Raw genomic sequence first — 26,234 nt, forward strand, 5'->3', positions numbered from 1 at the left:
TCCTAACGGCCTTGGATGTAAGCTCTTCCCATTTCCTTGATTAAATGGTTAACTTGCCTGTTTGCATAAAAGACTTGTGTACTTTAAATATAAACGTATAAGCACTTTTATTCCTTGTCTTGACTCCAGCATTCTATAGCTAGTTTTACCTCAAGCACAGGCATGCAGTTGCCAATGTAAACAGGATCTGTCTGTATGTAGAATGCTTGTGTTTTATGCTTTCTTTTTCTTTTTTCTTGCAGTTATCTGGAAGTCTGTGACAGTGCAGTGCCAGTGGAATCGTATGTGTCAAGCACGACCAAGGCTCCTGCACGTCTCCACCTGATGGCAGTTTGCACGTCCTTGTGAAACCTGCCAAGCTGGACACCACAGCTGTGCACCACGACACCTCGGCCGATATCGTGCCCGTTCTGCAAACAAGTGACCATGCAGTCCTAGCCTGTGACCCAGGCATACATGAAGAACACTATGTAAGTGAAGCTGTGGGTATAGAAGATGTGCAGGACCAGAGAGACTACAGAGATGCTGGCACCATTACAGGTATGCATTTGACACTTCCTCTGAATAATGCAAGTAAATGTACATGCTGAAAACTGTTTAAAGGAAAACAACAAACTTTGTTAGTTGGCTGTCAGATGGGGCATTTTGGGAACAATACGTATGGGGGCTGCTTTGTTTTTTTACTTGATTGGCTGGTCATGGGATCAGCAATTTTTTGCTGTCATATGCAACTTTTCCCATTGCAAATTCAAATGCCTAATATATTTTGATTGAATTCAATTAATAGTAAATACAAAGTAAAACTGGTAACTGCCATAGCAGTAAAGATTTTCTTCTTTCTTAATTTCTTTTCTAACCCTACCCCTCCCCATTCTCGTGTAGCAATGAAAGTACATACACTCTTCTTGCATACATGCCCACATTAATATTATCATCTATTTATAAAACCTCTTCATATTTTGCAGCACATTCCATACAAGATGCTTGAATTTACTTGGAAATGAGCATTTCTCCAAATAGCCTTGAGTAATTTGCCTCAAATGTGGTCTAAATATGCAGAATGCAGAAATAAATGTGTTTGTAATTATCAAACAATAATTGCAGAATCTACCAAGTGATAAAAATAGATGCAGTTAGCTGGGTGCTTTTCTAGCTGGAGCACAACAGGATATTGGAGCCTGCAACCGGCTTTGTCATGGGATGTTTGATTAAATATTAATCAGATTAAATTCTCAGTTTATTATCCGTGCATATACATTTGTTTCCATGTTTGTTAGATGTGTGTTCCAACATAATGCCTGGAGGTACCTGGGCAATTCCAATGCTAGATGGAGTATATGACCCAGCTCCAACTGATGTCATTCTCCTTTCAGCAGGAAAGTGCTAAGCACCATCAGTATCCCTTTTCTATCTCTACTGAAGATCTACTGGCTCCTACAAGGTTAAATCTTTTGAACAAAGAACTCATACAGGCAGTCTAGCTTTGCAGCAGTGCAGTTGTCTCAAATCAGTTACACAGTGCTGTGAATGCCCATACAGGCATGCTGCATTATTTTAAGGCTAGTGCCACATGAATGTGAATCTGGGCTGCACCCAGAAGCATATGGACCTATGTATTAAAGGTCAGATTTTAGTGGGTTTTAGAAGTTTTGAAAGCACTACTAAACTCACAGGGACTCATTTATATACACGAGGCAAATCTGCACCTGGGCAGTTACCCATAGCAACCAATCAGTGACTAGCTTTTTGCAGGCAGCTGCAGGTTGAAAAATAAAAGCAAACAATTGATTGGTTGCCATAGGTTACTGCCCAGGTGCAAATTTGCCCAGTGTTTATAAAGGAGCCCACACACTTTAAAACTATGAGTCATGAGATTTATTAAAAAGTCAGAATAAAAAAGTATGAACAGAAAATTATGCTGAATCATGAGTTTTTCTGATAATTTCCGAGTGAAAAAAAATCTGAAATTCTCTTAAAGTCCTAATTGATTTAAAGTCCAAACACCTCTCTGTAGGAATTTAGGTACAGTAAACATACTTTAAATATACATAGCAAATTGTGCATTTATTGTAATTAAAATCCAGTTAAATGTTAACAGAATATTGCTAAAACTTTAAAAATGTGACAGTTTTTCAATATCAGAGCTGGAGCAGGACACCGCTAGTGCCCAGGCCAATCTTACAGCATCGGCCCACCCCGTTCAGCGATTCTCTCTCTTTTTCCCTGATATGCTCTGCAACTCTCTGTGGGGCAGATTCACTAAGTGCCGAATTTGCGCTAGCATCCGCTTCGCTCACATCACAACACTTCACCAGGCGCAGATTCGTTTTTTAGGACAATTTTTTGAGGAAGTCCTATCTACTCTATTGCACTTCGCCTGGTCTGAGGTGGTGAAGGCAATTCTGGCGCAAGAGGTAACGTTCAGTAAAATCTGCATCTTAGTGAATTTGCATAGTTACATGAGTGAATTACCGCTAGAGTCTATCTCCTTCGCTAGCGAAGTAATGAAATGACATCACACTGGCAAATCTTCGCTAGCATTAGTCACTTCGTGAATCTTTAGTGAATCTGCCCCTGTGTATTGTTGAGGCTCCAAAACACCATAAAATTCTCTGCCAAGACAATACTGGGAATTGCCTCAGCTATAACACTTAAATTATGCAACTGCTCAAATATGCATAAAAAAGAATTCTTGAGTAATTTCTCGATTTGAGTGTTTAACAGAGACAATTCTCAATATTGCCTTGACAGGGTATTTCTAGCGTCTGTAGTTGGTAAAAAAAAAAAAAAACACAGGCAACAAATAGCACAGTGTCACTGTTCAAGTCTTCCACCCTTAAAGGGGAACTCCAAAAAAACGTAATTTAAGCTTTTTGAAAAGTAAACATAATTTCAAGCAACTTTGCAATATACATCAATTAAAAAATTTGCAGACTTTGCATGAATTTTTTATGGTTTGGAACAGTTCTCTAAGACTAGCCCCTTGCTCTCCTGCTGATCTGTCTGACTACTTTGCTGAGCTGGCTGACTACTATTACTTTGTATCAACAGCCAGCTGTCCTCAGCCTGCATCCTCCATACCCCACAATTCCCTGCACACGTGATTTCAATAAGGAATGGAACATTACAGTGCAGTGCATTGTGGGTTATGTAGTTCCTGCATGCTATCTGTAAAATGTGGAGAAGTTGTTACAACTAAGTCCCTCCTTCCCTGCCAGGATTTCAAATGATGCAGGAAGAGACAAACTGTTAAACAGCTGGATTTCAGCATGGAAAATGGCATTTATTCATACTTTTTGAAGAAACTGGTAACAGCAATGGGTATATTAGGGTTTCTGTGTTATGTGGGTCTCTTTATCAAGTTTTGGTTTGAAAGCCGGAGTTCCCTTTAAGCTGGTGCTACCACTGTTCTCCACTGCACTGGTCGGTCATTGCATTAGCTCCCCTGCTCAGCATATCTCATCACTTAGGCTGGAGTTAGAGGAGGCAGCAGACATACATGCCTATAGTACTAGTGCTCATCACTCACTGTTCTACCCTAGGCATGTTCCCTTTTCTGCCTGCCCCTGGTTCTGGTCCTGTTCAAAATATTTTATGGTTAAATATCACTAGTTCAGGTATTTACTGCAGTTCTAGAAAAAAAGTAAACTGCAGTGGCACAGTGATCATTACACCCAAAATGACATTTGGTTGTTTCCCATTACTTTCAAATGAAAGCCAAATTCTTTGGCACATAGATGATGTTACTGGAAAATGCAAGCTAAAGCATCCTCTAAAATAATAAGTAATTAGCAGGTCTAGGCAGTCTGATATTTTAACGTGTCATTTCCCTTATTTGGCATTTTATGAATACTTCTGCAGAAGCTTAAGAAGTATAAATTGATGTATATTTTTATTTATGTAGCTTTACTTATGTATGCACCACTGCAGCGGAACAAGAAATAAATAGAACAAATAGGGGGCGGAGTCCCATACATATATATATATATATATATATATATATATATATATATATATATATATATGTATATGTATATGTATATGTATATGTATATGTTCCCCAAGACTGACGCACTCCAGGGCTTCATAATGCAGTTTAGAAAAGAAAATTTATTGTCAACGTTTCGGTCCCGTTCTGGGTCAAGACATTACAAAATCGTTTTGTAATGTCTTGAAAAAGGCCCAGAACGGGACCGAAACGTTGATGGACGTGTATGCTGCAGCGCACATTACACTACACAATCCCAGGGAAAGTTAATAAAAGTATATAGGGGTTCTAATGCCCTACACATGTGCCAACAGTATAGTTAAGGTGCCATATGTTATAAAATGTAGGAGGGAAGGTGGGCAACCTAAAAAAAAAAAATTCGATCTTTTTAGACTATTACCCTATAAAAAGTAAAACAAACCAGCCTTTTTTGGGGACTTAGAAAAATTTTCAACTTTTTTTTTTTTTTTTTCAAACTGCGATCTACTCAAACTGCTATCTACTCTAACCTGGCGAAGTCAACTCTGGCGAAAGAGGTAACATTCATAAAAAAAAAAATGTAGTAAATTTGCGTAATTTCGCCCCTTCGCCAGTGTGCAACTTTGGCAGGTGTTATGCTGCGAAGTTGCGCTACTCTAATTCGCTGCCAAATTTTTGCCAGGGCCACTGTTAGTAAATTGGCGAAGTGGCAAAATGACGTCACGCTGGCGAATTTTACAATTAATATAATATATTATCATGATATAATATAATATTCTGGAATGGCATTCACAGTCCCCCGACTTGAATATCATGGAAAATCTATGGGATGATTTGAAGTAGGCTTGCCATGCTCGGCAGCCATCAAATTTAACTGAACTGGAGAAATTTTGTATGGATGAATGGTCAAAAATACCGCCATCCAGAAACCAGACACTCAATAAAGGCTATAGGAGGCGTCTAGAGGCTGTTACATTTGCAAAAGGAGGCTCAACTATGTATTGATGTAATATCTCTGTTGGGGTGCCCAAATTTATGCACCTGTCTAATTTTGTTATGATGCATATTGCCTGTTAATCCAATAAAATGTATGTCACTGCTAAAATACTACAGTTTCCATATGGCATGTTATATATTAAAAGGAAGTTGCTACTTTGAAAGCTCAGCCAATGATAAACAAAACTCCAAAGAATTAAGAGGGGTTCCCAAACTTTTTCATATGAAAAAAAAAAAAAAAAAAAAAAAAAAAATATATATATATATATATATATATATATATATATATATATATATATATATATATATATATATATATATATATATATATATATATATATATATATTTGGAGAAGAACTGATGCAACTATTGAAATTATAATGCAGACAACCCAGGTTCCATTTCAGACACTTTGGTGACACTTTTGGCTGTGGGTCTGAACATGGAGCTGAAAGGTCGTGAAGATGTCCTGTGTACCCTTGCAGACAAGTCAGACATGACTGCTTTAACAAACCCATGTGACATTGAAAATAAAGGTGTCTTTTAAAAAACTGACAATTCTGTACTCCTTTGTGCTAAATTTTCTCCTATGGTATTGCCACAGTGGATGAGTGCCCTCTTGTGGAATTTTGTATGCTCACATATGATGAAATAGCATTTGATTATAAAAAATGTATATTAAACCAGGATTATATTAAACCAGGGATGCAAAAATCCACTATTTTGGATTTGGTTGAACCTCCGAATCCTTCGCGAAAGATTCAGCCAAATGCCGAACCGAATCCGAATCCTCATTTGCATATGCAAATTAAGGGTGGGAAGGGGAAAACATTTATACTTCCTTGTTTTGTGACAAAAAGTCACGCAATTTCCCTCCCCACTCCTAATTTACATATGCAAATTTGGATTCGGTTCGGCCTGGCAGAAGGATTCGGCCAAATCGGAATCCTGCTGAAAAAGGCCGAATCCTGGATTCTGTGCATTCCTATATTAAACCAGGATTATTGAAACATTTATATGCTGTATATTGGAATAATGCTGCAGAATATTTCAACTATATTTTCTTGTTCATATCTGTCACTTCTTGCCTGTTCTTACTGCACTCACTTTTCACCTGTCATTAACTTTCTGACACTGATATGGGAAATTAAAATTTGAAGCTGCCGGTGTGTTTTCCTAGACTAAAAAGTGTAAAAATCCACTTGTGCCATTGCCCTCAGAGTTCATAGTAAAATTGGCCATGAAGTTGAGTAATAATACTTGACAAAGACTCCAAGCAATAAGCATTTTGATATTGTACAAAGTACAAAAGATTAAGTTTTAGAAATGCTGTGTTCACAATTTAACGCCTTAGAACTTGTAATGGGACCTGGAAAAACTTGCCTAATAGAATTTAACTTAATTTAAGCAGAGTAGGGCCTTAGGCTTTCAGGGTGGGTTGTGCATATGGTATTAAGCCTTTTAGAGATTATTTTATATCATTATAATTTTCTGCATTAGTGGAAAATCAAGTGGTTAGCCTGCTTAAAACCCAGAATCTGTTTTGGTTTTTTTCCCCCCGAAAAACTTGTAATGATAAAACTGTTGCTAGGAACCAAGTTAATTGACTATTACTAGTGTAGGGTTATATACTATATATATTCTGTGCTTCCCTGCATTTGTTACTGAACTTGAGGTTAATTTATACCGGCTGGCTCAATACTTAAACTTTCATCTATGAGCTTAACTATAATCATGTTTATTAATGACACGTCTCCAGAGGGTAACTGGACCTGCCCTGAGTCTTTGGTTTATATCACTTTAACCCTTGGCACAATAAGACTTGATAATGAAATGGTAGGCTTACTAGAGCAAGGTTCATGCGTGGTGGAAATGCATGATTAGCTTGTAAGCTGATCATCAGAAGGGAGCTTACACTAGAAATACGAGATTCGGGGAGTTGCAGTTTAACCAAACTTGTTTTAACTTTGTCACACTTAGTCCAGTCACAAGGAGGAACACTTTCGCAGGGCTCATATCTCCTGTTATTTCCTCACACGGTACTGTGGTAATTACACTCAGGGGGGATATACACCTCATTCACCCCTCAGGTGCACTTCTCAGTTTTGCCCATGTCCCTTCTCACTCACACCTCAGCCTGCAGTATCCCACCAGGGGGTTCAGTCGTCACTTCTCCCCTGCTACCAGGCTTTGCCCTGACACAGCCCTAGCTAGGTGCTTCCAGCAGAATTCTCACACCCTTCACTGTTTTCCTTTCTAGCTCTACTTCTCCTCTTCTGCCCTTACCAGCCGGGTAGCCTCTGGGTCACTATGCCCACTTACTCCTTGTAGCTGTCCATGCCAATTACCCTATCTCCTTTCACACTGCTACGGTGTGCTAAGGGGTGTTTCAGGGGCTGCAGCCACAGAAATTTGGCTCTTAAAGTTACCAGAGGCGGCTTTTTGCTGCCCCTAGTAACTGGGCGATCCGTGCCACCTCAGGCAAGGTTCTCACCTTCTTGACAACAGAAATCTGTTGTACAGCACCACGTTATTAAAAAAAACCAAAAAACGCCTTTATTCAAACTTCCATGGAGAACGGATGAGAGAACATAAATCGGCAATTAGGACTGGCAAAAAGGAACAAGCAGTTGCTTTCCATTTTTTTGGAAGCAGGCAACAGCGTACATCAACTTAAATACCAGGTGGTGGACCATGTGCTTAGTCCCAGACGAGGGGGAGATCGAGTGAAAGCGCTGTTGAGGAAAGAGGCAATATGGATAAGGAAATTGGAGACACTTGCCCCACAAGGCTTAAACAGGGAATACGATCTTCAAGCTATTTTTCGCTACATTGTATTTTTAATTGGTTTTTAACGTTATGTCTTTCAGATGTTTTTGAACAAGTGATCGGGCCTGTAACCTATACAGAGTTAAAATTCCGACTGCACTTAAATACACTGTAACAATATTGCATTAATGACATTTGTAACGATTTGTATGAACAAGATGTATCTTTATGTGGATTTGTAGCCAGTAGGTGGAGAAATGCAGTCTATAAAAAGGCCAAAATGGCCAGTGTCAAGTAAGCTTGATAAAAGAACATATTGAGGCCTGAAACTTTGCTGAACGGTTCTGCCATGGAAGTTTGAATAAAGACATTTTTTTAATAACGTGGTGCTGTACAAAGAATTTCTGTTTTGCTGATCTTGGTGGAGCATGGACCACCTATTTCTTTTTAAAGTTGGGGAATTCGAGCTGACTCTAATCTGTTTAACAGAAATCTGTTGTCAGGAATGCTGAACACACAAGCAATGTAATTTCCCATTCTGAAGTTTCTTCAATGTAACTTATTCTCTTATTCTTATAATATTAAAACAGTGCATTTTACTTGGCCTTGACTAACTGCCAAGTCATACAAATCTATGACACAATTTTAGGTGTTCGTGCTATTCACAGGACAGGCCTGCCAGTCTCTTTTTCTCTAGGGATGCACGGAATCCACTATTTGGGATTTGCCCGAATCCTTTGTGAAAGATTCCGGCGAATACTGAATCCTAATTTACATATGCAAATTAGAGGCGGGAAAGGAATAAGTGTGAACATTTTTTTCACTTCCTTGTTTTGTGATGAAAATCATGTGATTTCCCTCCCTGCCCCTAATTTACATATGCGGATTTGGTTTGGCCAGACACAAGGATTCGGCCGAATCTGGTTGAAAAAGGCAGAATCCTGGCCGAATCTCGAACTGAATTGGTGCAGTCCTACTTTTTTCTAATATATGCTGAAAGGACTGGGCTTTTTCATCCACCCAACTGTCCCATTTTTCGTGGGACAGTGCAGATTTTGACAGCTCAGCCCGCAATCCCGGGTTTGTTACTGAAATGTCCCGATTTCCTCTCTGATCTCCTGCACTGAACAGCCAGAAAAAGATACAAAGTTTCTAACTTAATTGGCTTTTGGCAGAGAGCCCAGAATAGATACTTAGATACTTTTGTAACAATTTAAGATACGAAAGTCTCTTAAAGGGCAATTCACCTTCATTAGCAAAACTGTAATTACATGAAAACCGCAGAAATGTGTTCAAACTTTCATAACCTGCCACATTTTGTAAAATGGACACGGTAATTATGGGGTGTGGCCACACAAATGGGCATGGTCAAAATTTGCAGAGTCCCTCTTTTTTTTTCCAAAATGTTGGGAGGTATATGTATGGTATAGACCAGGGGTCCCCAACCTTTTTTTACCCATGAGCCACATTCAAATGTAAAAAGAGTTGGGGAGCAACACAAGCATAAAAAATTCCCTTGGGTTGCCAAATGATTGGCTATTTGATAGCCTCTATGTGGACTGGCAGCCTACAGGAGGCTCTACTTGGTACTAAACTTAGTTTTTATGCAATTAAAACTTGCCTCCAAACCTGGAATTAAAAAATAAGCACCCGCTTTGAGGACACAGAGAGCAACAACAAAGAGGTTGGAGGGCAACATGTTGCTCAGGAGCTACTGGTTGGGGATCACTGGTATAGACAGTAAAACAATGTATCGTTAATTATTTAGTTATTTAAACTTCTTTTACCAACATGTAACTGAAGCAGCTCTATATATTTCAAGTAATTTGAGTTACTTTGTTTGGTATTGGGGTAGTGTAAAAAAAATCTTGTACTTTTTGTACATGGACAGTGAATTACTTATGTAAAGTAGCACCCTTAAACCACCTCTAGATGGCGACCAACACCGTAAACCTTTACATTATGACCTGGTCTCTTCTGCCTACAGCAGTACTGTCAACTTATTACATAGTGTGCTGATTTGAGCAGACTGGGCCTGTAAAAATCCTTTAAAATACCTTATCTGGCCCATTTGGCTAGGTCTGGTGTACAGTAATGCATAATCACTCTGGAAGTTTGTTTGCCTTTAAAATAATTTTATTTTTAATAGATTTAGAGGTACTGTAAATAGAGGTGACAGAACACAAAGTATGGAATGCGGCTGAGCTTTCTTTAAGTGTTTTTGAAGCAGAATACTCCATAGAATAATGCAGGCATAGACATGGCTGCTGCTGGGGAAACTCCCAAATAAACAGAGCCACATCAGCCTTCATGTCTGTAGTTAGAAGGCTTTCATTTCATGTATTGACACAGGACTGAACAATGCTTGAAATGCTGCAAGGAGTGTCTGGATGACAGAGAACTGTTTCATGAATCGATTCCCTGAATGTGACGAAATCTTTTATACTACAGAAGTGAGAGTGCTATGTTGCTAAACAAATGTCTGACCTGCATCCCAGCAAGATTACCCTTGCATACAATAAGTATTATGGAGTAATGTAGGACTTCCTGGTTATAATAACCTGGTTTATTGAGATATTGTTTGTTAATGGCAGAATGAATCTGCTCTGTTAACCATGAGTAGTCACTAAAAGAGTGGGAAGAGCTTGCTGTTCCTCTGGGAGAACAATATAGGAACCAGAGGAGAGTCCATCTCTTGTGACCAGCTTGGGTCAAGTTAGGCTGTTCATCTGCACAAATAGATTGTATTGTCAGAGCTAGCTGACTTCAAACTGTAGGTGCATCCATTAAAATAACCGTTCATCTCATGCTACTATTAGAAGGCCAAGAACCACTAGATATCAACAAAGAAGTCATGTATCGACCATGCTGTTAATCATGTATTTTGCAGTTCCACTGAAAAGACGCTTGTAGCCTTTCATTCATCACCTCAAAATTATTACAGGAAATAAACAGAAGCAAATGGCTTATCAAATTGCAACATGACCACTCTTAATTACTTTTGTGGACTAAGGTTATAAAATGTAATTAGAAAATGATATATCAGTGATGTTTAGATACATCCGGCGAATTATCTTTCTGTAATATGTCTATTCAGTTTCTTTAACAGATGGGATTATTATAACCATGAAAATGACTTAATCACAAGGGACTTGAAAAGTTATTAATTCTAAAGTACAGCCAATGACAATTTCTGCAAGGTAGCTTTTACATAATGCATTGAACTATACTGTGCACAAAAAATGGCAATAGTTATGCTTGTATTGGGGGGCAGAATTGGCATAAATGTGGTACATTTTTATTGTATGTTAAACTAGGCAAATGTTGCCCCAGTCTAATAAGAATCAAATGTTTGCTTTCATTATGCTAACTGGTTTATATAGATTAGTACTGCTGCTAAATGGTTTTGTAAATTGTATTCTTTATCCCTGTACCTGGCCACTTGCCTGGTGAATTTATTGCTCTTGTTCTGGTCTTCTAAGAAAATGATTTGCTTTGGCATACTTATTATTATTAAAGTGATAATTATTTTCAGAATATCTTGTTTCAAGTCATATTTTCCTGGCTATGTATCTTAAACCTCATGGGGGGTTCCTGACTTGTCAAAACTGCCCTTAGCACTATAAGAAAATGGTGGAAATAGAGCTCCAATTCAACCAACGTTTGCACAAATTCTAGAAGGCTACAGCAACCAATCATTCAGGTAATAGGTACTGGTCGGCCTATTTCAGCAGCTGTATGTCCATCCACTCCCCATTATGCTTTTTTTGTTTGCCCCAGATGCATAAATACCTTGGCTCAAAATCAGCTAAAAAGATCTTTATGATTGTGATTTTTTGACCGATTAGTCCCATCCCTGATGCTATGTATTCTCATGGAAATAATTACAGTTGTAAAAGAATAATGATCTTCACTTCTTATATCCTGGGTGAAGGTTTTTTTTTGTTAATAAAATTAATAATTGTGCCTGCATTGTTTATACGGACTAAAATTAAATTTTGAACCTCTGCCTCTGATTTCTGAACTTGTTGTTTAAGTAAAGGACATTATAATTTTTACCAATGTAGACCTGCAAGGAGTTTAAAGTCTAATCAGAATAACAAAGAGTGGGATGAATTGAAACCAGATTTTAATACACATATTTGTCATTAGTATTTGGTTGTGCCAGTAGGCTTTTGGGACCTAATAGTGTTTAGGGAGCATTTAGGCCTCATAGTTCACAGCGCCAATCAACTTCTGTATTTGTAATAAGCATGGTGATAGTTTTTTTTTTTAATCTGAAAGACTTCTGAAGTTTTCTTCCTGCAATTTATTGTTTATACATCTTGCTTCAAAATGGACCCTGAAAATGTGTCAAACATCCCACCAATTATGAGCAAATAAGAGTGTTAGCTTACCCTGTAGCAGATCTTTCTTTGACCATCTTAAAGTGGACCTGTCACCCAGACACAAAAAGCTGTATAATAAGTCCTTTTCAACTTAAACGTGAAATCCAATTTCTATTTTTTATTAAAGCATTCATAGCTGTTGTAGGCTAATTTAAAAATCTCAGCTGTCAATGAAATATTGGCTGCCCTCCTCTAATAGAGGCAGGGCAGAAAATTAATTTCTCTTTCCATTCTGCACTACCTAGATGTCACTGCTCTCCCAACAGTCCCCCGTTCTCTTCAACATTTAATTGTGTAGCCAGGGCATGGGGATGGACATCGGGTCCCCCATTCTGGGGCATAAACATGATTCTGAGATGATACAAGGCTTGCCTTAAAAACAGTGTCCACAAAATGGCTCCTGCCTGCTTGCTATAATTATGATTTCCTAGACTGAAGGAAACAAGATTCAAATAATTTATATAGTGGAATTAAAGTTCATTTTGCATGACTAATGTCATAAAAATAGGATTTTGAATACTTTTTTTGAGTGACGGGTCCCCTTTAAAGAAACCTTTTCCACTGCTGTTGTAGGCTAATTTAAAAATCTCAGCTGTCAATCAAATATTGGCTGCCCTCCTCTAATAGAGGCAGGGCAGAAAATAACTTTCTCTTTCCATTCAGCACTTCCTAGATGTCACTGCTCTCCCAACAGTCCCCCGTTCTCTTCAACATTTAATTGTGTAGCCAGGGCATGGGAATGGACATCGGGTCCCCCATTCTGGGGCATAAACATGATTCTGAGATGATACAAGGCTTGCCTTAAAAACAGTGTCCACAAAATGGCTCCTGCCTGCTTGCTATAATTATGATTTCCTAGACTGAAGGAAACAAGATTCAAATAATTTATATAGTGTAATTAAAGTTCATTTTGCTTGACTAATGTGATAAAAATAGGATTTTGAATACTTTTTTTGAGTGACGGGTCCCCTTTAAAGAAACCTTTTCCACTGCCCCTGTACTCTATCCTGATCTAAAGCTTAAATAACTTAAATAAACATTTGTGAATGCTCTAAATGTTCCATTGGCTGTTGTTGGGCATGTGTTGTAGGAAGGCTGACTTCTTTGTCATGCCGACTCCCTTTGCTGTTCCTTTGTCATTTTGTCTTTGTACGTGTTGTGCACTCGCCTGCTGTGAAAGTAGATCTCACATGACAGTAGCAGGTTTGGCTCTTCTTTTACCATGCTTCTTCACCTCTTCTTTGTAAGCAGATGCATGTGAGTCAGGGCTCTTGCTAATTGAATTCATGGCAAACATCCAAGAATAGATCTTGCCTTGCAAAGCGAATACACTTCTGTGCAGCTTGGGTTTATTCCCATAAGCACACTCCCTTCCTGAAAGCAGAGCTAATTGCTGTGTCACTAATTGGGAATAAAAATAGTTTTTATTTATTTTCTCTTATGGGGAACCAGGGGAAGTCATCTTTTTTTGTTGTTCTTTTAAAAGGACAAATAGGTATTGTTCTGTCACTGGAGGTTGTTTCTGGGGTGCAGAATGGCATCCAAGAAAGCATACATTGCTCACAAAAGAGCTAGAATAAACGACTTGCTGTAAAAGACCATGCCCTATGAATATCATTGTATTATGCCTATTTGTTTGCAACGTGGAACAGTATTTAGAGCAAATTTGGTGAAACTATAGCCTGCCAATGTTTCTCTTTGTTTCAAAAGCCTGTTTTTGCCAAGGTTTTTTTGGCACAAGATCCTGCATGATTATTAAACTCACGCAGGGTTTCCTTAAAGATGAAACGCGCAAGCAATCTGAAATTGTACTTTAATTGTGACTAGATTACCTCTTCCACTTACAGAGTACTAAAGATCAATTGTTACTTCACCATTTAACTTCTTTAGCATTATGTTTTGTTATCCTGATTATGTGTGTTCCATAAATCAGATTCATCTTGATGGAATGTGTGTCTAATTTTTTCCTATGGTGAGCAGTGCAATAAATGGGGTTAGTCATGGGATTGGGCTAGACCAGAGCTGTCCAACATAATCTACTATCTACATGGAAAAACTGAATAGTACTTTGGTGGACAAAGGAGTATTGGTATGTACAGAATCAATTTAGCAAAAAAAAAAAAAACAAGGAATTTGGTTTAAATTGGGTTTTCCTTTTGTTATTTCTTTCATATCATAAAATTTGAATAAGCATGTGATGGCTTTTTTGAGTGAGTGGATGTGATAACAATACATCATTGTTCAGAAAGATTAAACCCCATATGTAATAAAAGGCACTAAGTTTGCTCAGTAGCAGTAACCAATAGCAACCAATAAGTTGCTTTTAAATAGGTGACTGGTAAATGCTACCTGCTGATTGGTAGCTATGGGTTACTGCTCCTGTGCAAACTTGGTGCCTTTTATTTCATCACCCCATATATATTTTTAATACTTTTTTGTTTATATGTCACTTAGAAATGTGAGCGTTTGCTTCTACATGATCATGACCCCCACCATTACTGGTTGCCTCATCTCCTGCAAGAATGATTGTAAATTTGACCCATAATGCTGTATATTTTTTTAATTTAACTTAAGGAACAGTCTATTCATTTAACCCCCTGTGAGTTGTTTGTGGGGTGAGACATCGGCAAACGAGCGGATCTTTCCCCGATATGCCATTAATGAGCATGGCTATATCGGCGGTAATCTGAACGTTCGGCCGTATGTCCAAACGATCAGATTACGATGTGCAATGGGCTACGGCGGGATCGGTCAGGTCAAAATCAAACCTGTCCGATCGACCAAACGACCAATCTCCGCCGGACGAAAGATGTCGGCACTCTCCACACACGATCCGAAAATTGTATGAATCCTCGATTCGTACAATAAGATCTGTGCGTCTATGGCCAGCTTTAGATACACGATAATCAATTGCTTGATCAGTTAGGCAAGCTAGGTGATTATAGGCTATCTGATTATAAGAGCAAGTCTGAACCCCAAGCATTGTGTGACAATTGAGGTTTCTGTCTACTGTAATTTTCTGTCTGGCTTTACACGTGAGTAACTGGAGGAAATCCAAAATTGGTCATGGTATGTACCTTGATTCATGTAGGGCATTGCCACACTTGAGAGACTTTGATATTGTATTATTACTTGACACTGGATTTAGTTGCATGTAGCCTTACCCATTGCTCTTCATAGAAATGCTTGATAATCTAGATATACCGTACTATTCTCCTGCTGTAACATTTATTTTAAGTTATAGAGGTATGGGATCTGTTATCCGGAAACTCGTTATACAAAAAGCTCAGAATTACAGAAAGGCCATCTGCCATAACCCCATTTTATCCAATTAATCCAATTTAAAAAAATATATTTCCATTTTCTCTGTAATAATAAAACAGTAACTTGTACTTGATCCTAACCAAGATATATTTATTCCTTATTGAAAGCAAAACCAGCCTATTTAGACTATTTAATGTTTACATGATTTTCTCGTAAAATAAGGTATGAAGATCCAAATCACAGAAAGATCTGTTATCCAGAATACCCCCAGGTCCCTAGCATTCTGGACAACAGGTCCCATACCTGTATATTCTGTTGCCACTGATGTTTAAATACACAGTGTCATCAAGCAACGTTTCATATTCCATTGCCGGCTAAGTAGATAAGTATCATCAAGCAGGTCAAGAAATACTTTATCCTTTCTTTGGAAACTTTTATCCTATAAATGATTAATTCACTGTTACGTTTGGAAAGGCACGTCCTTCCTCTGGTTACCTTATTGAGTAAATAAATTATGTTCAGGGCAGATAGGGGATTGCAGGTAAATAAAGGAGTGCCCATGCCACAGACAGCTTATGAAAGTATTAGCTGTAAAAAAAAAAAAAAAAAAAAAGAAGTTGATTAAGCAGAATGGTAGGTTGTTTACATTACATGTTGCCTTTATATTATAAGAAAGTATTCCTATTTATTAGTATTTTATATTAGTTTATAGTGTTTAGTAGCAAGATAATTGTTTATTTTAGTACTGTAAAATAAATAAAGTTAAAGTGTTAGAGTAACTGATTTTAATAGACAAGCAAAAAAATTCCAATGTTTGATCCCATCATAGTGATCTTCTTAGGGAAGAGGAAAATCTTCCTGAGGATGATTACTTTGATGTGATTAAAATGTTGGAATTTCTTTTGCTTGTCTATTAGAAACAGTTACTCTAACTACCCCTTTAACTTACAACATAATGTATCCTGCATCTTCACCAGACTGTATACTTGTTGTGCCTTGCTAGCATTCAGGCCCAGACTGCAAATCTGTGGGTTGTGGCAAATGCTACAGGGGCTATTGTAAGTGTCATAGAAAGTTAGTATTTAGTGGGCTAGTGGGGGGCTCTTGGGGCCTATGTGTACTTGGAATACCAGGGCCTATTTTGAATCCCAGTCCAGACCTGCTAGCATGCCAGATGAGAAATCTTCTGGACATTTATTTATTTGAGCCACGCTTTCAAATACAGGTATGGGATCCCATTATCCAGAAACCCGTTATCCAGAAAGCACCGAATTACGGAATGGCCATCTCTCATAGACTCCATTTTATCTAATGAATCCAAATTTTTTGCAAATTATTTCCTTTTTCTCTGTAATAATAAACAGTACCTTGTACTTAATCCCAACTAAGATATAATGAGTCCTTATTGGAAGCAAAAACAACCTATTGGGTTTATTTAATGTTGAAATGAAGACTTGTGGTATGAAGATCCAAATTACGGAAAGATCTATTATCCAGAAACCCCCAGGTCCCAAGCATTCTGGATAACAGGTCCCATACCTGTATTATCAAATATTCCTCTCTATCACCAGTATCTGTAAGCTACATGATTTTTCAAACTTTACTTCCATTTTACTTTGTCATCCAGCCTTGCCTGCAGTACCCGGACGGAAAAACATATATAACATGATATGTGTGTGCATACCATCATTTCCCTTGTACAGCATCAGTAAAATCATTCACCTTTAGTTCCTTGTCAGTTGTGTGTATTCGTACAACTCAACAAGAGAACACTGGAATTACCAGCATCTCAAAGTAGGTGTTTATTCCAGGGTTCCTAATGTGTCCAAGTGTGTAATTTGTTACCCCTTGCAGAATGAGCATTAGCGCTCACCTCAAGATTCAAAGCTACATGTAAAGGTGCAAGTATTTTTGTGAATGCCATTAATCATTGTCTGTTTTGCATCCATCAAATGCACAGTTGTGCTTGCATTCAGAAATCCTAATTACAACTAGTAAAAAAGAAAGAAACATAACACCATAATCCCAAAAGACGTATTTGTTTGAGTGCAGTTGGTTTTATTAATAGGGTTGCCACCTTTCCCAAACCCAATATCTGGGCAGAGGGCTGGGGTGATAGTGTCATGAGGTGGTGCCTTCACAGGGGTGTGACCCTTGTAATGTCCACCGAAATCCGCAACTCAAAATTGTTTTGAAAAAAAAAACGGAATTATGCTTTTTGAATTACACAATTTTCCTTGAATTTAAGCCTTGTGAGCAGTAAGGTGATGTAGTTGTTAGCATTGCCACCTTGAATTTTCTGATGGCCCACTTTGTGCAAGGAGTTGTGTGTTTTCCTGTGCCTGTGTGGGATATTTACTTATATTTTAATATACATTGGGGCAGGGACTGTTGTGAATTAGTTATAGTCCCTGTAAAGTGCTGCAGAATATGTTTATTACTATTATTATTATTAATAATAATAATAATATTAGCATGCCTCTAGGCAGGTATGCTTTCACATGGCTGTTTTTGGTACTTTCTTTTTTTTTTTTTCTCTCTTAAAAAATAGATTTCTTACTTAAACCATGCAAGGAGATTTGCTTGTAAGGAGAGCTTTGGAACTATAATGTAATTATGCTTGAATCATTGATTACATGAATCAAATGTAAAAAAAAATATTGTTACTTATAGAGCTGTGATGATAAAGATTTCTGCTTTCTTAAATGTCACTGTGGGCTCTCTCCTCTCTTTACTTTATGCACATGCTTACAGGCCTGCTGGCAGTTTTATGAAGCTGGCAGCTTGTGAAAGGGCAGCCATTTTTAGTTGAAGTGAAATGGTGGATCAGCAAGGCCCTGTCAGTGATCTTGCTTTGATCATGCTATGTTTAGTCAGTAAATTCATAGACACATGTGACAGCCAGACTCGGCACTCACAGCAGTGTTTGCAAGTGTCTGTCCTGGACGGGGGTCTGGATATTACAGCCAATGGGAAAATGTAACCACTTAACTGAACAAAGGCCACGGAAAAAACCCACACAAAATGAGTAAGTAAAGTACTAAAAGAAGCAAAAACTAGAAATGTTTCTGGCATTTATTAAATTGGGCACAATTAGAACATTTGCAGAAATTCTAATTATTATTTGTAGTGGGGATTAAAAGGCATTGGCTCTGCTTTTGAGGCATCTGTTCCTAATAGAACAATTCCAATTCCACTGATCGTGCCGTTTAATGGCTATATTTAAGGGTTTTGTTTTAAGATATTACCATATATAATTATATGCAAACTCATTTAGATTGTTTGTTTTTTTTGATGTGTTATTTAATAGAATTGTAATCTTATAAAACAGGCAACGCGAGGCCCATGCGTGTTGTAAAACTACAACTCCCAGTACCCCCAACATCTAAAGGGCTTTGCAGGCTGCCCATACGTAATGTGTTCTGCACTTTCCCTGTAATTTATATCTGTGAGACTATGCCGACAGCTTGCGTTTAATTTAGAACTCTCGGCATTCTGAAATTCTTTACGTGTGCCAGGTTTCAGTGAAATGACAGGCCCTACTACTTTTTGAAGTATCTCGTGGAAATGACTGGCATTTCCAGGTCTTCGTCTGAGTAACTTTACTTAAATTGTACTCCACTGCTGATCCAGTTTAACAGGTTTTTATATTGTATAGTGCCTGAAGTTTTGAAATGGAGAGACATTCTCTTGTTTTTTCTGTTAAAAATAGCAGAAAAACTTGGAAGGAGACCAAGTTTTTACTCCTAAAATTTCCATTTTTATTAAATGCCCTACAGTTATGCTCTTAAACTGGATTGTAAGGGACAGCCAGGGCTGCTGATCAGAACCCAAGTACATAATAGCTGTGCCCTTATTACTACTTATCAGTGTAGCAGGGATTTCTAATGAGCATATGCAGAGACAGGGAAGTGTTTTACACAGAAGCCAGGGAAGTATTCCATGAAAATGGAAATTTTAGGAGCAAAATATGGTTTGTTTAGATTACAAATGAGGAGAGGCCTTTCTCACTCCATAAGCAATGTTTAGTGGAACCAATTCCCCTGGCTTCACACATGCTGATCAGAAATAACTCATTGCTGATGAGCCCCAATACAGGTAAAATGGGTCTGTAGTTGGGATCAACCTAAGCGAAAGACTATGGGGTGCTTTCATGGAGATGCACAATTTAAGACTTGGGTGGGTTAGCTTTAGGTATGCGTCTGAACCCTGCAGCCTGAAGTCGCGGATTGTTTCTGAAATGTCCTGACTTTCTCTTTCATCTCCTGCACTAAACTGCCAGAAAAAGATACAAAGTTTGAGGCTTTTGGCAGAGAGCCCATAATAAGTGGCAACTGCATTGTTACATTTGTAACAATTTAAGATAAGAAACAATTGTAATTATTTAAGAACAGCGGGTCTCTTGGGGAACTAAAGTCTAAAATAGAATAATGCTAGAAATGCTTTATTTTGTATACTAAACATAAACATAAACTCACTGCACCAGAAGCCAAATTATACAAATGATTTATGTTTTCTAAATTGGCCACAGGGAGTCATCATCTTGTAATTTTGTTAAACATCTTTGCAAGACCAAGACCACGCACATGCTCCGTGTGGTCTGGGCTTCAGTTGCGAGGTTAAGCTTAGGGGTCATCATAAATTATCAAAACAGCCAAAATAATTATCTGCCATGAAAGAAAGTAAAAATGGGATTATATTTTTTTGCCTTTAAATCCCCTTTATAGGGCAATTCACCTTCATTAGCAAAACTGTAATAACACATAAAACCTGATCCTAAAACATCCAGAAATGTGTTCAAACTTTCCATAACTTGCCAAATCTAAAATGAATGTAGTATTTATGGGGTGTTGCTATAAAATGGGTGTGGTCAAAATATTTTCGGCACACGGATGCAGCAAATCTTTTTGTCCCTCTTACTATTTTCCAACAGTTGGGAGGTATGTTTTAAAGCTTCTGATTCGGTTCACCCAGGCACGAGGATTTAGCTAAATCCTACTGAAAAAGGCAGAATACTGGATGAATAACGAATCCTGAAATCAGGGAATCCCTAGTTTGCTAAATTTGCTTCCCAGTGTCTCTGCAAGTTTTACTGTAAAAAAAAAAAAAAAAACGTTTAGCTCCTAAATCTTTGCTTGTTGGTAGTAGCTGGGATGGATGAGATCACAGAATGAATCATTACTAACCTCTATGTTAGACCTCAGGGTTACCAAGAAAATGAGATGTGTGTATGTATTTAGCAATTATGTCATCTTTGTATGCTGCAAGCACTTCCCTATAAGTCTTTGCATGAACCTGTTTAATCCAGTGTGTTCCTTTAATTACACACTTCCCATGATCTGGGATTGTTTCTCTGTCTCTGCTATTGTTAACGTCATTTATAAAAGCATTGTTGTTTGTATTCTTATTATCATGTGGACAACTGTAAACCTCTGACTGATATATATATATATATATATATATATATATATATATATATATATATATATATATATATATATATATATATATATATATATATATATATATATATATATATATAATGGGTATAATATAGGTAAGCAGTGATAAGGCACTAATTATAGACTGTGAGTTAATGACCTTCTTACTGAATAAAGCAAGGGAAAGCTGCCTTAATGATGTTATTACAGTCCTAAACCAGTCACATATTGATAGTATATTAACTGCCATGTTCATTTTAGTGTACAGTGGAAGGTGTAGCACTATTGTAACGCCAGGGCTAAAACAAAAAATCAGTATTCACTGTTGAGATAGGATTTTTTTTTTTTTGTAAAATAAACCAACATTTTCACTGTAAGTAGCTGCACAGAATCCAGGATTTCGGCCATTTTTAGCAGGATTCGACCGAATCCTTGTGCCTGGCCGAACTGAATTCCGAATCCTTAAAATTTTTTTGCCGCTCATGATTTTTCCCTCCCCCTCACTGATTTGCATATGCAAATTAGGGTTCGGATTCGGTTCGGTATTCGGCCGAATCTTTCACGAAGTATTCAGGGTTCACCAAATCCAAAAAAATGGATTCAGTGCATCCCTAGTTAATATTGAGCTTGATGTTGTTTTATAGTAAAAAGGGCAGGACAAGGTATTAGCCTGCCCTCTGTGCCACTGAAGGACAACTCTGATGCAGTAGATGGCTGCTGCCTTTGTCACATGATCTGACATTTTACATGGAAATGTTTCCCTCTTGGGTTCTCTGTACTGCCAGGGTCTGTAAATACAGTAAGGCGGACTCTGGTATTTAAGTTATGCAAACTGCTCTTTCTGTAGCCTTGCTGTTTAAAAACACATAGTCACTTTTATTTTTAAGAACAAATCTATTTATATAACAAATCTGCAGCTGAACTGCAGCATGAAGAATTTTGGACCAAATTCTATATATTCTGCTTAGAACAGAAAGCAGAGTGTAATCTGTCTCTACAAATCAATGGTCATGTACACTGAAAAGAATTGCAGTTAGCAGTAAGCCATTTAAGAGCTTTTAATTCCCCACACTGGCAGACACAAGCACAGACAAAGTGAACAGGGAAAGTCACTAAAGTTAGAATTTTCCTCTTCAGTATAAGGCTGGCTCTAAAGGCCTCTTATTCTAGTGCTAAACTCTCAGCCATAGATCTGGGATCCTGCTTGCTTTGACAGCTATAGGTCACAGGGAAAGACAGAAATAACATAAATTATATTATTATTATTCTATTACTATTAATAATATATTATATTACATTGTTTGAGGCAAAGCTTTTGCTATAGAGTGCTTAACTTATTTATAACTGCTATTGAAAGCATCATGTCTGCCCTTTACATGGCTTATTTATCAAAGAGTGAAAAGCCACAGTCCACCAAACTGATTTTTTTTCCACTCTGTATTCATTTCTATGGGATTTTTGAAGTCATATTTTTCTAAGGGGCAATTTTTACTTTATTCTATTGATAAATATTCCACTGAAAATTCCAAAGATATTATTAGAGCATATCTCCCGACATTTTGGACATAGCGCAACACATTTTTTTGACCATGCCCATTTTTGTGGCCACCCCCTAATTACCATATTCATTTTACAAAATTTGTCAGTTTATGAAAGTTTGAACACATTTCTGTGGTTTTTCTGTGTTATTACAGTTTTGCTAATGAAGGTGAATTGCCCTTTAAGTTGCAAGTCTGTTTCCCCAAGAGACCTTCTTATCTTAAATTGTAACAATTGTTTCTTTGCTTATCTTAACTTGTTACAAAAGTATCTAAGTGCACCTGCCACATATTCTGGGCTCGCTGCCAAAAGCCAATAGGGTTTTAGAAACTTTGTATCTTTTTCTGGCTGTCCAGTGCAGGAGATCAAAGAGAAAGTAGGGACACATCAGTAATAATCTAGGACTGTGGGTTGAGATGTCAAAATCGGGACTGTTGCGCAAAAAATGGGACAGATAGAAGGTATGTTAAAGTAGTGGAATTTTACTCAAGGACACACTGTGGCAAACCCTAGTTCCACTCTTCGATAAATATACCCCAAAGACTGTTGTTCCCTCAATATCTTACCAATGGTGATGATGGGAATTTTTGGGTCTCACAAGCATTTCACCCTGCGTTCCCCTGAAGTCTGTTTTTTTTGTGTTCCACTGCAGGGGAACTCAAAGCGATGCACCGCCTTTTCTTTCTTCCAGGCTTGTACTCACACAGGCGCATCCCAGCACCAAACATAGGTGGAATAAACATGATGCTCTCCACCTTCATTTGGTGCTTGGATGCACCTGTGCAAGTACAGACCTTTCTATGGTAATTAAGAACAACACGCTGTTACTTCTTGACCAAGACATCTAGCTATGCCCCAGACTGGTATATAAATCTGGGTGACTCCCAGAAAATCGATGACGGTTGGCAGCAGTGCATTGGATGTTCCATGATTATCAGAGCAGGAAAATTATAAATTACTCAGAAGCATAGAGTTTTGCCAAATGAGGACTGGCTGAGAATCCTGGCTGTTGAATAAGTAGGAGACATGATATGACTTCCCATTTTAATAGACATATTATTTGCTTCCACAGATGTGTGCAATAGTACTGACCTTCCAGAAGTCGAAATTATCAGTCTGCTGGAAGAGCAACTGCCCCATTACAAGCTAAGAGCTGATACCATCTATGGGTATGACCACGACGACTGGCTCCAAACGCCACTTATATCTCCAGATGCTAACATTGACCTGACTACTGAGCAAATTGAAGAAACTCTAAAATACTTCCGTGAGTAAATCATTCTAATTTTATTTCTGATTCAAAGTTTTACTTGACCTTGGACTATACCCTTATTGCTTTGATTTTTTTTAATTTTGTATCAAAGGAGTGTCTACAGGCAAATAATAGCATAAATGTAAACCTATTTCACTGTTAAAGGGGTAGTCCATGATTAAATAAACATTTACTGTGTTACTGATGCCCTTAATTCCGCAAGTTGTAGGCAGTGAAACCCTTGCAGATGGACAATAACAGATAACTATTAAAATTTCTAGCCTGTCCGATGTACAACAAAATTATTTGTCTACCAAATGTAAAAAAAACCCGCAATTTTATCCTTAAAGTGGACCTGTCACCCAGACACAAAAATGTGTTTAATAAAAGTCCTTTTTAAATTAAACATGAATTAAACATGAAATCCAATTTCTATTTTTTATTTAAGCATTCTTAGCTGTTGTAAGCTCATTTAAACATCTCAGCTGTCAATCAAATATTGTCTGCCCCTCCTCTATGCCCGTGGCATAGAGGCGGGGCAGACAATTACTTTCACTTTCAATTCAGCACTTCTTAGATGTCACTGCTCCCCACACATTCCCCCAGTTCTCTTTACCATATATCTGTGTGGCCAGTGCATGGGGATAGACATTGGGTCCCCTATTCTGGTGCACAAACAAGATTCTGAGATGATGCAAGGCTTGTCTTAAAAACAGTGTCCACAAAATGGCTGCTGCCTGCTTGCTATAATTTTGAAATCCCAGACTGAAGGAAACAAGATTCAAATAATTTATATAGTGTAATTAAAGTTCATTATCCTTGACTAATCTGATAAAATAGGATTTTGAATAATTTTTTTGGGTGACGGGTCCCCTTTAAGGTGAACTTTAGATGGAATGGTTACACAGCTGGACTGCGCTGCTTTTTAATCGCAGGTACTCCAAAAGCCTTCTATTGAGGGTCATATAATGCTACCTTCTGGAGGGGGCCTAGGGTTGTAATAGTACTTTAATTCTCTTTTAAAGCCTATTTACAATACATCTCTCCTTACCAGTAAGCCTCAAACATGAGTACAACTAGTGAAGAAAGGGACTTGTTTATACGACGCTCATACCATATTTATGGAAAATTCTCTAAATTATGGTGGCTTGTTTGCAAGAGCAAAAACACATCATTTTTTCGTGCTGTGTTTTTATGATACAAAAAAAACAGGCAGGAGTTTAGGCGGCGGCATGCTGCCCAACCGCACCCACATTGGTTCAAAAACACTGGGGATGCACAGGAGATAAAATCAGTTTTTAAATTTCCTTTGCACCAATCCTCATTGCTCTAGTCCAGAATATGAAAATTTGCATGAATAAAGGGGAGGGGACAGGGGCGACAAACGCCAGTGGGCCTAGGGGCGCTGCTATGTAATTCTGGCCCTGCACAGTAGAGTAAAAATCCAATTTTTAAAGATAAAGTTCATATTTTTCACTTTAATATGCATGTGCACTATTCAGGACAGCTGCAGCGAGACAGTGGTCTAAGCTATGTGATTATATTTACTGGGCAGTGGCACAGTGACTAACTTTATACAGTACTTTAAGTCCCCTGTATAAGAAAAATCTCTTTTCTGTAATCTTTCTTTAAGGGGGTGGGGGTACCAGTAAAGGATTTTGTGTGAAGGTGTGTACAAACACTTGACATCATCATGGCAAACTCAACCAGTTTTTCCTGGAAGCCTAGCAGTGCATTTACTGAAAATATAATCTTTTCAATAGTTTAAATGCCGTAGTCTTTAAATTCCGTGTCTTGTGTGTACAGAACCGTATTTAGATTAGTGTGTTTGTGACCTGTCTGACATGTCCGTGGAAGAGGCAGTGCTACACCGTGTAGTACTGTTCATGGTATTTGAGGGAAAAATAAAATAAATGCCTTCACTCTTGGGGGGTTATTTATTAATGTCCGAATACTAAAACTTGAAAAAGTCGAGGTTTTTTTTTTTTTACTGGGAGGAAAGATCGAATTTTTCGAAATTTATTATACCCTCGGGGCTGCAAAAAGTCAGAATCTGAAAATACTCCGTGTTCAAACTGTCGAGGTCCTGTAGAAGTCAATGGTAAAGGTCTATTTGCAATTTGAAGATATTATTGTCTGTGCTGAGTTTTGTACGATAATACGAACATTTCAGGCTTTTACGCCGATATCACAATAAATTTGAACTTTTCGGGCACCACAACCGAAAAATTCAGATTTTGCACGCGACAATCCGAAAATGTCCTTGTACATGTCTTAAGGTGTCTATAATACAGTGCCTCTTTTTATCATAGATGTTGCTCAGATTTGTGCCTTTTAAAGAGGCAATAAATCATCCCAAGAAATATGGCATATATACGCAACATGTTCCCATTTTCACTCTGTATGATCCTATATTATTTATATGCCACAAAATGTCAGTAATGAGTCAAACCTCACTTCATTTTGAAATATGGAAAAAGCTGTTGTACCTTGTCACAAAATGGATTGTGCACTACGCTTGCTAGCTGGTCAGAAATATCTTTGCTGCTCTGAAAGGCAGTTTAGTACTGCATTTCTTTCCTTCTATTGTGTATACATGGGCTTCTGTATCAGACTT

The 26,234-nt window shown here is 37.9% G+C and overlaps 1 protein-coding gene across 3 annotated transcripts in view; it reads left to right on the plus strand.

The window, feature by feature from the left end:
• The first annotated feature begins 260 nt into the window (after window positions 1-260).
• Window positions 261-26,234, plus strand: part of LOC108718971 (trafficking kinesin-binding protein 1) — a 95,557-nt gene continuing 69,583 nt past the window's right edge. The window contains exons 1-2 of one of the 3 annotated variants that reach the window (XM_041566077.1): window positions 261-540; window positions 23,438-23,632. Coding sequence is in view for 2 of the 3 variants with exons in the window: in XM_041566080.1 (XP_041422014.1) it covers window positions 18,410-18,413; window positions 23,438-23,632 (199 nt within the window). In the remaining variant the exon portion in view is untranslated. Of the gene's footprint in view, window positions 541-18,310; window positions 18,414-23,437; window positions 23,633-26,234 lie in introns of those variants that run through there. The other 2 variants (XM_041566080.1, XM_041566082.1) reach the window with 2 other exon arrangements.

Source organism: Xenopus laevis, chromosome 6L, assembly GCF_017654675.1.
Source record: "Xenopus laevis strain J_2021 chromosome 6L, Xenopus_laevis_v10.1, whole genome shotgun sequence".
NCBI lineage: Eukaryota > Metazoa > Chordata > Amphibia > Anura > Pipidae > Xenopus > Xenopus laevis.